We start from the raw sequence: 12292 nt of genomic DNA on the forward strand, positions 1-12292 counted from the left end.
AATTATTTAATTATATAATTATATAGTTATATATTTATATATTTAATATAAATATATATAATTTATTAAATTATTATTGTATCTGATAATATTAAGTTAATTGTACCCAATAAAATTAAATTCATTTTACTCTGGAATAACTGCTGTGGACAAACTGCAATCAATAGCTTGCATTATAATTGAATCATATATCGTATTATGTATTAAAATTTTATTTTTATATATTATATATCAAATATTATATTATATCATATGATATAACTTTTAAAAAATAAAATAATAAAAAATATAATTAACATATTATCATTTAAAAAAACATCATATACATTTTTAAAAATTAAAAAATTTTCACATATATCTTATTATATCATCATTTTTTTTTAAAATATATTGATTTATATTGATAATATATATAATATCATAGAATATATATATCATATTATATATATTTATTATATAATATTAATTACGATATATATTATTTTTTATTTATATTATATCGTATTTTAATATATATATAATATATCATAGGATATTGATAATTATAAGCCGAAGAAAAGTCGAAAAGATGATACAGTTGAGGCTGGAGAGAGAGAGGGGGATAAATGTTTTGAGCCCAAAAAATCCTTTCCTTTCCATCTGTCACAGCCACAGGGGCTTCCAGCAGTGATGGCTGAACTAACCAGATGGGCCGCCAAAAACCTGGAGCAACCATGGAAATCGAAAATCAACGTCGGATCCCGAAAATCCGAAAAGCATAGAAGACTGAGGTCTGAAATGCAACAAAACAAGGGGCAAACCAAGCGCTTTTTCTAAGGAAGAAGCGAATCAATCAGAATGGAGACAAGCAAGAAAGGCGAAGAAAGATTTTCGAGCCTGCAAGCAGCAAGCAACAAAGGGTTTTTAGTTGCATTGTGTTGGAGACTCAAATAAAAATAAAGAAAAAAAAGTCTCACATCTAATAAATAAAATATAAGAGAGTAGTATATAAGTGTATAGATTAGACTTTAACACAAACTAATTGATTTTATATAATATGAGTTTCAATCTTCACACTTGTAAACCTAATTTATATTTTTGATATGGTATCAGAGTACGAGTTAAACGACAGGTTTAACAGTTTAAATGTGTCTAGATACAAGTGACAATGCATTCAACCAAAAATCGACTGAGCCAAATAGCAGGTCTAACAGTCTCGATGCTTATACTTAAACGGGAGTGTTGGAAACTCAAATAAAAAGTAAATAAAAAAAGTCTCACATCTAATGAATAGAACATAAGAGAGTGATATATAAGTGTATGGATTGAACTTTAACACAAGTCAATTGGTTTTGTGTAATATGAGTTTCAATCTTCACACTTGTAAACCCAATTTATATTTTCGACACATTACACTATAGCATGAAGCTGGATGAGAAACCTCCTATATGGCCTCTTTACTAGTGGTGGAGTGGCTTGCTACTTTCAATCATAAACATAGTTATCAGTATCATACAATATATAATATGTATCCTATGGTACGATACGATACAAATGAAAAATAATATTATCATGTGATGTATCATAATTAATATGATACAGTAGACATATCATACGATATGATACGTATTATCAATATAGATCGATACACTTTTTAAAAAAGATGATATAGTAGAGATATATATGAGAAATTTTAAATTTATATAAATGTTCGTGATATTTTTTAAAATGATAACGTGTCTATTATATTTTTTTATTATTTTATTTCTTAAAAACTACATTATATGATACTCGATATATGATACGTAAAATTAGATTTTTAATACACGATATGATATATAATTTGACTACCATGATCATAAAAAGAAAATGGAGAAAGAAGATACGATGTTTGATATACAATACATAAAGTTTGATTTTTAATATACGATATAATATACAATTCGATTACTATACTCATAAAAGGAATGAGGCAAAGCAAGTGAGAAAGATGAGAAAGAAGTTGTCCATTTGGTAACCCGCCTAGTAAGAAATTAAAGAGTCTTTGGCTTCCTCGATTTTCTTTTCTTTGCCAATAAAGAAAGTGCATCAGTTGCGGTGCAAGAAAAGAATTTAAGAGCTTTTCATTGGGAAGGTAAAGCTTTGCACAAGGATAAACAACATTCACAATCTCTCTTTTTTTTTCAGTCGTGTGCTTTGCTCTTGAACTCTGACCTATCGTTCGTCTCTAAAGAAAAATAGAGAGAAGTGAGAATTAATGTTGTTAAGGCTTTTACAGAGAAGTCAAGCAGAGTTTAAGGGGGTAATTTTATAATTTCAATTACAGAGAATGAATTTGTGATTTAAAAAATATCAATCTTTTGGGGTATTTTTGTCATTATATTATAAAAGGATAAATTAGTAATTTAATTTTAAATTAATCAAAATTATTACTATAATTAAATGACAGGGAAGTAGTTAAATTTTTTTAAATTAATGGATAATAAAATGAACTAAATTTTAAAAAAATGATATCACATAAGCATTATAACTTTGTAAAAACACAAATTAAGAAATATAATCACAAATATTCATAATATATCAAATACATCTTCATAATCAAAATCTTATTTTCTTATTTTCTGCCTTTAATAGTGAGTGACACTGTTTTTCTTCATCAAATTGGCTCCAAACAACAAGAAATCAAAGGTGCTTTCGTCGATTTGGCTTCGAAAAAGAGAAAGAAAGTGTGATTCCATTGAATCGACATCCATCATGCACTTATGTCGTCCAAAGGTTTCATGTCGTCATCGACTTCTTCACTTCTTCATCTTTGATTCGTTGTGCATTGGAGTTTTTTTATTTATCATCAACCTTCTTTGTTGGTGGCAGATGGAGAAGAATGGGATGAAGGTGATTTTGGTCAGAGTCCAATCACTAGAAAAAGATTGAAATCTTAGGAGAGAAAATATAACTTTTCAAAACTTAATTCTTAAGAAAAATTATTTGTTTTATAAAATTATGGTAGAAATAAATAATATTTTATTATTTTTAATATTTTACTAATTAAATGATGATTTTACCTTTAAACTTAATAGGTTATGTTAATTTTAATCGTCTATGAGTGAATATTTAAATTTTTAATATTTAATAAATATCAATTTGAGAATGGGTGGAAACAAGTCCTTTGGCCATTTAAAAAATATTAGCTCTTAAATCAAAACTGGTGTCATATTTAAGTGTTTTGTTCATTTATATAACGTTTGAACACACGTCATTGTTCTTCTTCTTCTTCTTCTTCTTGTGTTTCTCTTGAAAATGATAATTAATTTCCAATAAAAGGAACATAATAAAAATTCTCCAGATTTATTTGTCTCTATATTTATTATGTCTATTATTAACAAAACATCCCCAATTGGAAGTTGAAATTTCATCCTTTGTACTAGTTTTATTTTCTTTATTTTACCCATATTTTCCAAAAGAAACAAAATATATCAGTTTCTACTGTTAAGTTGGGCCATTAAAATTTTTGAGGTATTTTTTCTATTCTTTCGCAAATCGTTTCTCTATTAGAAACAAGAAGTTATATTTAGACAGAAATGGATGGCCACAACAGAATCATAAACCTTATAAATGCTTTCCATCTTGAGCAGAATATTTCAATGTGAATTAGCTGATAATTTGATTACTTCGTTAATAATAATAAGAATAAAACCAGAATGGCAATGGCTAAGAGTGCTGTTATTGTCTTCTCAATCATTGCTCTCTTCGGGGCAGCTATGGCAGCTTCCTACGACGTTGGTGACACTGCCGGCTGGACTACAAAAGACATGCCTGATTACAAAAAATGGGCTGACGATAAGGACTTCAAAGTTGGCGATACTCTTGGTATGTTTACTCAAAAATCATCATACATGAGAAATCTGCATTAAATTTTCAACCAAAACTATCATATTCTGCATATTTAAAAATATTCAATCCTTATTAATTTTTTTAATTTCTTGATCACAATGCATGAAAAAATTAGAAGGAAAGATATAGAAATATTATGGTTGAAATCCTCTTAGATGCTATTTTCTATGTTTCCAGAAATAATGAAACTACGAGTATAAACCTTTGGTACATAAATATTTACACACATATATTTGTTGTGATTGAATAATTTTAAATTAATAATAAAATAACACTCAATCACATGATAATATATATGTATACAAAAAATTTGTACACATAGTATAACTCTTCCACAAATTTCTTTAAAATTTTTAAACTCAAACAAGTTCACTTCTCTTCTCAACAAGAATAAAATACATTCAATTAATCTTTTGATTATTACAAGCCTATTTAATTTCTGTTTCAAATTGAAATTTATATTTTAAATGATAAAATCTATTATATTAATAAAAAAAAAAAGTTATTGGTACAATTCCCTTATATCATCAACATTGACATGTTTATTTATTTATTTATTTTGTAATTTAAAAAAAATAAACACCCCTCCCACCATGAAAAAAATTCTTACCCCATCATATTATAAATTTTAGTGGTAGGGATTTATTTTCTGAAATCTCCTAAGGAATTTTGTTGTCTGAATAAACCAAAGGGGATCAAAACAAAAAAAACCCTATTTTCAACCAAAATGATTATATTCTGCATATATATATATGTGTGTGTGTGTATATATATATATATATGTATATAATGAAAATCTGGAATATATTGTTGTTGAATATATGGTAAAGGATTTTGAATAAATTTGCATGTAGTTTTCAAGTACAACCAAGAAATGCACGATGTGATGCAAGTGAGCAAGGCAGATTTCGAAGCATGCAGTGCAAAATCTCCAATTGCAAAATACACTACCGGCGCCGACAAAGTCACCCTCAAGGAGCCCGGGAAAACTTACTTCCTTTGCAGTTTTCCTGGACATTGTGAAAAGGGCCAAAAAGTTGAAATTGAAGTGGAAGGAACTGCAGATGGCCCTGCTGCAGGCCCAAGTGGCGCCAATGCTTCAAGCCCAACTGGGACTGCCAGCGGCGATGCTTCATCCTCAACTGCAAGTGCAGCAGGTGCAGACTCGTCAGCAGCATCAACTTCATCTGAATCATCATCTTCAACCGTTAAGTTGAGTGGTGGTTTGGGTTGGGCACTGGCTTCAGTTGCAGCTGCTTTTGCTTTCTAGATAGCTATTACCTTTTAACTTTAAGAGCAATTTCATTTCATATTTACATATTTTTAATACATAATTGATATGATATTATGTGATTAAATATTATTTTATTTTTATTTATGTTATTATGTAATTTAAAATTATTTAATCATATAATAATATATCAATTATAAATTAAAAAGTGTGCATTTTATCACGACTTTAATCAAATGATAAAACACTTATTTAAGTCATGATTTTGATCTCATATGCTCATATTTAATTCATCACACCTCACTGCACTATTTTATTTTTTTATAAAAAATAAAATAAAATTACATTATTATATATCTGAATAATTTTAAATTAAAATAATATAATATTTAATCGTATAATAGTAAATTATTTAACTATTAAATTAAATATTTACAATCATATCTTGAAATAATAAAAGAATCCCAAATTTAGTTAAACTCCCCTCCAACCATTTACCCTCCGTTACATAACCGTAAGCTGGCAGTATCCCATAGATGGATGTGGTGATATTAACGGAGAAAACAGAGGCATGTTAAAAATCCCGTCACCACTGCTGGTAGCATCCCAGGATCCCGTCCAACTTGACGGCGTCCATGGAGAAGCGTCCAACTTAACGGTTTTCGTTACCTTTTCTTGGGGCTCCTCCTTCACAACCTCTCTCTCCATACGCTCCTTATCTTCATTTTTCCTCTTTTTCCCGCAATTCACTGGTAATTCATATTCAATCGAATTTGAAGTTTCAATTTCAAGAGGAAAGTTCAAGATCGCTTTGCTTCCTCGGAACCTAAAAGCAGCTTTATCATAAGCTTTTGCAGCTTCAATGGCAGTGTCAAAAGTACCTAACCAGACCCGGATCCCTTTTCTGTTTGGGTCACGGATCTCTGCTGCATATTTTCCCCATGGCCGTCTCCTAACTCCTCTATAATGCTTTTCTTTATCAGTCTCGGATTTCGTTTCCGTCTTAACAACTGGATTAATGCCACCGTCGAAGCTTGTTTTGAAGATTGTTGGAGGAATTGAGACGTTTATGGTTGGCTTTCTCCGACTAAGAGGAGTTGAGTGATGAATTTGGTTGATGACTATCTCTTTTGGTTCCAAGTAATCGGAGATGTCGATATCAGATTGTGGGTGTTGAGGCTGGCTGCCGGAAGCAGTGTTACAGTCGAGGTTGGCCATGGAAGTATTGAAGTCATTGAGAAGATAGTGGCTGATGAACTCTAAAGTTGAAGCTTCGTCTGGAGATGCCATCAAAAAGTAAGAAATTTCAAGTGAGTGAGAATTGAAATTGGAAGATGAGAATTGATGAAAGAGTGAGAGAATTTGGAAGTATATAAAGGGAAGAATTTTCAGAAGAAATGAGTGATTTCTTATAATGTTCTGGGGTGGATCCTGGATGTTGCCATTTGTTGTTGACTTTGATTCAGTGCTCCAAGTGGAAGAAAGTGCCTCATAAAGGCGATGTTTTGTTCTCTTTCGTTAATTTCAAGTTTTTCGGTGGGCACTTGGAAGGGTCCATCCATGGCTCTATTAATGCTTTTCGAAACTGCTTCTTGGATACTTCGGCGGCCCATCTCCATGCAAAATGGCTAGGGTTAGGGTTAGATTCGAATTAAATTAAATTCGAATTCTTTCCAAAGTTGTTCTGATATAGATTCAAATCCAAAGTTATCAATAAATTTTTATTTAGCTCAACTTACTTCGATTGTGTTCCACCCATCCAACCCAAGTCTTGGGTAACCCAAATAGACAAATCAAACTCTAAGTTATGTCATGTTGAAATAAGACAAAATTATACTACTCGAAGGAAAAAACATATGAGAGACAAAACATTAAACAAGAGCTTCATTTTGGTTAAAAATAAAGTTTTTTTTTTCGAGCTCACTACTTATTCCCTCCTCTTATAACAAATTTTTTTAATTTGGTTGACATTTATTTTGACAAAAGACAAGACTAACTTTCTTTGTTAACTATTTATTTAATCTATTGTGGTAAAACTATTTGAATTTGAATTAAGATCCATAATTTGTACTAATTCTAAGATTTCCTACTTAAATTATAGATTTGTTTCAATGGTCAAGCATTATATTGTGGATTTTGAGGTGCCTTTACTTGTTTATTGTTCCACTTTTTATTTGACCTATAAATATAGTCTTATTTGCACTTATAATCCTTTAGACTTGAATGATATTTGAATAAAATCCTAAATTGCTCTTGAAAGAGTTTTCTTGAAAAATTTATTTCCTTTATTCAAATCTTGTCTAGGTTTGGTGGTAAACAACCAAGTTGGTGGTCTTGCCTTTAGACTTGAAATTTTTGGCATTTTCACTTGTAGATTTATTGTATTTCCTTTCCTTTTTATTCTTGGCTGAATTTGTCCAAACTCAACTCGCATGAGTGGAACTAAGCTTGGGTTTGAGTTCGAATCACATCATGAATCAATAAAATTATATATACTTATTTTAGATATATAAATATATATATATATATATCATCATATAATTAAATATTTTTTAATTAAAAATAAAATAATATCTAATCATATAATAATATATATAAATATGTATATAATTATATACCCAAAATAGATTTACGTAATATTACTCATATTGAATTATATACTCAAAACAAAAAAAAATATATGTTTATAGTTTGATTGGTCAAATATTAATGAAATAAAAATAATTTTAAAAACTCATATTAAGAAATAAACGAATTAATTCCAATCCAAACATATCGCAACTAAACTTAATTTGTTGCGTATTGCAGTCTAATCTCTACTGCTTACTATATACATATATTATCCTCAGCCCTCCAACATTCTAAATTTACTAAACGTCCTCTTAACGGTCGTTAGACCTTTTTTCACATAACTGGAAGCTGAGAGTATCCGATTGTGGGATGAGGAGATAAAGGAGATAACGGTGGCACACTGAAAACCCCGATCCCGTTACCAACATCCCAGAACCCCTTCCAACTTGACGGCGTCAAAGGATGATCGCCACTGGTTTTAGTCTCCGTCGCCTTTACCCTTTCATCGTGTTCTTCCTCCTTCTTAATGATCTTTCTGTCCGTAGTACTGTTTGTCTCTTCACTCTTCCTCTTTTTCCCACAATTCATTTGTAATTTAGACTCCACAGAACTCGAAATTGAATTTTCAATCTCGAGAGGAAAATTCAAGATCGCTTTGCTTCCACGGAGCCGAAACGCTGCGTTATCATAAGCTTTTGCAGCTTCAATTGCGGTATCAAAAGTCCCCAACCAGACCCGACTCCCTTTTCTATTTGGGTCACGGATTTCCGCTGCATATTTCCCCCATGGTCTCCTCCTTACTCCTCTGTAGTGCTTTTCCTTCTCAGCTTCAGTTTGTGGTTCCGTTTTCGCAACTGGGTAATTGTTGGAGCTCGATGAAAAGCATGTTGCTGGAGGAATCATCACTTGTATGGATGGTTTTCTCTGGCTTAAAGTACTTGAAGATTTTACAGGGGTTGTTGTATGTTTCTGGGAATTGATTTGTTCGAGTTGTTTTTGTTGAGGTCCTTGGTTGGTGGATGAAGCATAACAATTGAAATTTGTGGTGAAGGATTCCATCGAAGCACTGCAATCATTAAGGAGGAACTGGTTGATATACTCTAAGGTAAAAGCTTCGTTCTGATCATAATCCATTTAAGAGAGGAAATAAATGAATTGGAAATTTTTAAGTGAGGACTATGAAGAGTAATGAAGAGGAGAAGCTTGAGTGGAAATAGAGAGTGTCATTTGTATATAAAGAGAAGAAAGCAAAGGAGATCTGAGGAGCTTCCTTGGAGGTTCTCCGTAAGATCCTGGAAGCATCGGATTGAGAGAGAGGGATACTCAAAAGAGTTTTTTATGTTAGACGTTTTGTCGTTTTAACAAGTTTTTAATTATTGTGGATTTGTATAGCTTTCACGGAGACCTTCCAGGTTAGTTCGGGTTAAACCCGTGCGCCAAATGATCAAGTAACTTAATCTTCTAGTAAATTTGACTTTCAGCGTAAATTAATAGCATGTTGAAATTGCTACAAATGATTATTTCAATTTTTTTTTTTTTAATTTTCAATAATATTTTCATTTTATTTACAAAATATCATGCCATTTACTCTTAAAAATAAAACACCCATAATATTAAATTTTAGAGAGGAAATACCATTTTCCCATTGAGAGTTAATCTATCTCTAATTAATATAAAAATATAATAATAATAATTGTATTGTCTATTAATTTTAAAAAAAATAGAAAACAATTGCCTTACAGATAAAATCAAAGCGATTTAAAAATGATAATATATTCTTTAAAAAATTTTAAAAATTCACAAATCAAATATTAAAATTATTTCAAATCTCTATATATTTTTAAGATATTATTATGGACCTTATTATTTAAAATATGATATTTCTACTTTTAATTTATTATATTTTATTCAATATTATGAGAATGTAACTCTCGTTTTTTAAACTATTAGAGAATATATTGAAATTTTAAATATTTTAAAAACAACCCAAACTTTTTCTTAATTTCAAAGACCTTTTAAAATTTTATTAACACCTTTAATATTTTTTTAAAAATTATAATTTACCCACAAGTAGAATAGGAGAGGTATTAATTATTCATGTTGCTTCAAGAAGCACCTAGAATGGCAAATAAGCGGCTTGACTAGTGAAAATCTCCTAGTTTTTAAAAGATAGCGGGTGGAGACATCAAAAGTTAAAACAATTATACATCATTAACACTCATATTTACAGAAAAAAAAAAAAAGAAACGATGAGAAAAAAAAAAAGAGAAATAAGTAGATTTTTATATAACTCGGTTATTTAAATAATTTATATTTTTTTATTTTGTTAATTTAAGTTCATATGATACTTTGAAAAATGAAATAACAATGATAAATTGATGATTTCACTTTTTAATACTGTTTTTTTATTAATGAAATTTGATTTTGCTTGAAAAAAATGTTATTTATGCTAACAAAAAGTGAAAAACTCTTTTAAAGACAAACCTTTGATGGGAAAATATAATTCACTCTTTTGCAGGATGACACAAATATCCGAAATATTATTTAGCATATGTTGTATCTCCTATACAATTTAGTAAACCATGACTTATCATTTTGTATACACAAAGAATATTATCTATTACCATTAAGCTGGAAAATGAGGCCATTTGGATAATTGGTTGGCTCTGGCTAATAATAATGTAATAGACCAGTCGTCGGGACATGTTGATTTTGGTGGATTCTTGTACACCACCACCACCACCAACGATGACACCGCAACTCCTTATCCTTAACTTTATATAATTGTGTTATTTATAAAGCGTATAAATTACGAATAAATTGCTATTATATGATTGTGGCAATCATGCGTGTTGTTTCAATTGCTTCATTAATTTATTTGAAGGTGCCATCATTATCATTTTAATATGTACACGTTATATTATAAAATTATGAATAGGGGTTTAGATTTATTCATAAATATTAGCTTTTTGAACACGAAATCAAAACATGCGTTTACTAGTATACTAGAGAGACACTTATATAGGATTGTTTGATGGGTAAAGAAAAGAGATGTTAAGTTTGAGGGTATAAGTTTATCTTATCAACGGTATATTAAAATTAAAATTTTATTGATTTGTTTAGTTCAATAATTATGAACTATTTGTTAAATTTAAAATTTTATCTTTTTGATATAATTAATTAAGGTTTTCTTATTATCGAGAAAGAAATTATACAGTTTGATAATTAAAAAAAAGAAAAAGGTAATTAAAAGATAGGGTGGTCTACTTACATATATTTATTGACTGTTTAAATGAAAATTAAACCATTTGAATACATAATTAATAATACGCTAAAAGACTTATTCCTATCTAAGATGTAGTCTACTCTGCATTTTTCTATTTTCAAAAATTTAAACACTTATTCATGAGTTAATTTTTGATAAAAATTTTAGTTAGAGTTAGGGGTAAAATTATTATTTATTAAAAAAATTAAAATTTTATTATATTTTCCTCCTACATTTAAAAAATCTTACAATTTTTCTCTCATCCAAAGTTTACAAGTTTTAAAAAGTGACTATTTCACCCCCAAATCCCTAAGTTTTCTTTCCCCCCTCTTCGATGATAATGACCATCTGAAGACGAGATGAAGAGCCAATGACCATCTCTGACAGACTAATCTTCGTCTCTGTCGACAAAAAGATGAAGAAGAATCATCTCTTCGTTGACGTCCAAGAAGAGACGAAGATGATGTCTCTTCATCGATGGAGATAGAGATGAAGATTTATCTGTTAGAGATAATTGTTGGCTCTTTGTCTCATCTTCATATGGTCACCAGAGAGAGGAGAAAGAAAACTTAGGGATTTCATGGTAAAATGATTACTTTTTAAAACTTGAAACTTTAGATAGGGAAAAATTATAAGATTTTTAAATCTGAAGAGAAAAATATGATAAAACTTTAATTTTTTAATAAATAACATTTTTATCCTAATCCTAACTAAAATTTTTAATAAAAATTAGATTATGAGTAGGTGTTTAAATTTTTAAAAATTAGAAAAAAAAATTGAGATTTCAATATATCTTAGGTGGGTACAAGTCTTTTGGGCTTAATAATATCTTCAAATATGATAAAATAATGATTAAAAAAATATAAGAATACTTAATTAATCATGTGGTTATATATTATTTTATTTTTAATTTAAAATTATTTAATTATAATTATATATATGATTATTTAGACTCAAATTGATGGACCTTATAAACTAGTATAAGTTTATGTTATATAATATTATAATTTAGAAAAAGAATATAAAAAAATATAAATTGTGTCCTTATGCCATTAGATTTAATAACTTTCAACGAATGACCAGTGTCAATTCAAAAAAAAACAAAAATAAAAAATAAGAAAATGAAATTGAGGACTTTGGTAAAACTAGAACATTGATAGTGTCTTTGACTGTCAATCTTGTGGGCTTGAATTTTGACTTTAATGAACATAAATATAAGTTAAAATTTAAATAAATTATATTAAATCCAAAAGGAGGAAGAAGATGAAGAAGAAGCTGCTCAGCACGTGGCTGTTTGCAAATTCAAGTCGTTTTTCCAACTTGCCTTGAGAGCTATCCACAAGCCAGAAATCGGA

The 12292-nt window shown here is 29.3% G+C and overlaps 3 protein-coding genes across 3 annotated transcripts; 1 reads left to right on the forward strand and 2 right to left on the reverse strand.

The window, feature by feature from the left end:
• The first annotated feature begins 3630 nt into the window (after positions 1-3630).
• Positions 3631-5213, forward strand: LOC123205910 (mavicyanin-like). The gene is made up of 2 exons (XM_044622981.1): positions 3631-3846; positions 4725-5213. The coding sequence occupies exons 1-2, from the start codon at positions 3678-3680 to the stop codon at positions 5138-5140; spliced, it is 585 nt and encodes a 194-aa protein (XP_044478916.1). The 5' UTR covers positions 3631-3677; the 3' UTR covers positions 5141-5213.
• A 276-nt stretch (positions 5214-5489) lies between these two features.
• On the reverse strand, positions 5490-6455 carry LOC123205909 (ethylene-responsive transcription factor ERF105-like). Its single transcript, XM_044622980.1, has one exon. The coding sequence runs from the start codon at positions 6389-6391 to the stop codon at positions 5606-5608; it is 786 nt and encodes a 261-aa protein (XP_044478915.1). The 5' UTR covers positions 6392-6455; the 3' UTR covers positions 5490-5605.
• Positions 6456-7811: 1356 nt separating this feature from the next.
• LOC123205905 (ethylene-responsive transcription factor ERF104-like) lies at positions 7812-8905 on the reverse strand. Its single transcript, XM_044622972.1, has one exon. It carries the CDS (start codon positions 8804-8806, stop codon positions 8006-8008), a length of 801 nt encoding a protein of 266 aa, XP_044478907.1. The 5' UTR covers positions 8807-8905; the 3' UTR covers positions 7812-8005.
• Between the last annotated feature and the right edge of the window lie 3387 nt (positions 8906-12292).

The sequence above is a fragment of the Mangifera indica genome, unplaced genomic scaffold (assembly GCF_011075055.1).
Source record: "Mangifera indica cultivar Alphonso unplaced genomic scaffold, CATAS_Mindica_2.1 Un_0019, whole genome shotgun sequence".
NCBI classification, from domain to species: Eukaryota; Viridiplantae; Streptophyta; class Magnoliopsida; order Sapindales; family Anacardiaceae; genus Mangifera; species Mangifera indica.

Excerpts from the sequence above, each read along its gene's own strand:
- LOC123205910 (XM_044622981.1), top strand. The coding sequence starts at position 3,678 with ATGGCAATGGCTAAGAGTGCTGTTATTGTCTTCTCAATCATTGCTCTC. Across the intron at positions 3,847-4,724 it reads CAAAGTTGGCGATACTCTTG|TTTTCAAGTACAACCAAGAA; the intron begins GTATGTTTACTC and ends ATTTGCATGTAG.
- LOC123205905 (XM_044622972.1), bottom strand. The coding sequence starts at position 8,806 with ATGGATTATGATCAGAACGAAGCTTTTACCTTAGAGTATATCAACCAG.
- LOC123205909 (XM_044622980.1), bottom strand. The coding sequence starts at position 6,391 with ATGGCATCTCCAGACGAAGCTTCAACTTTAGAGTTCATCAGCCACTAT.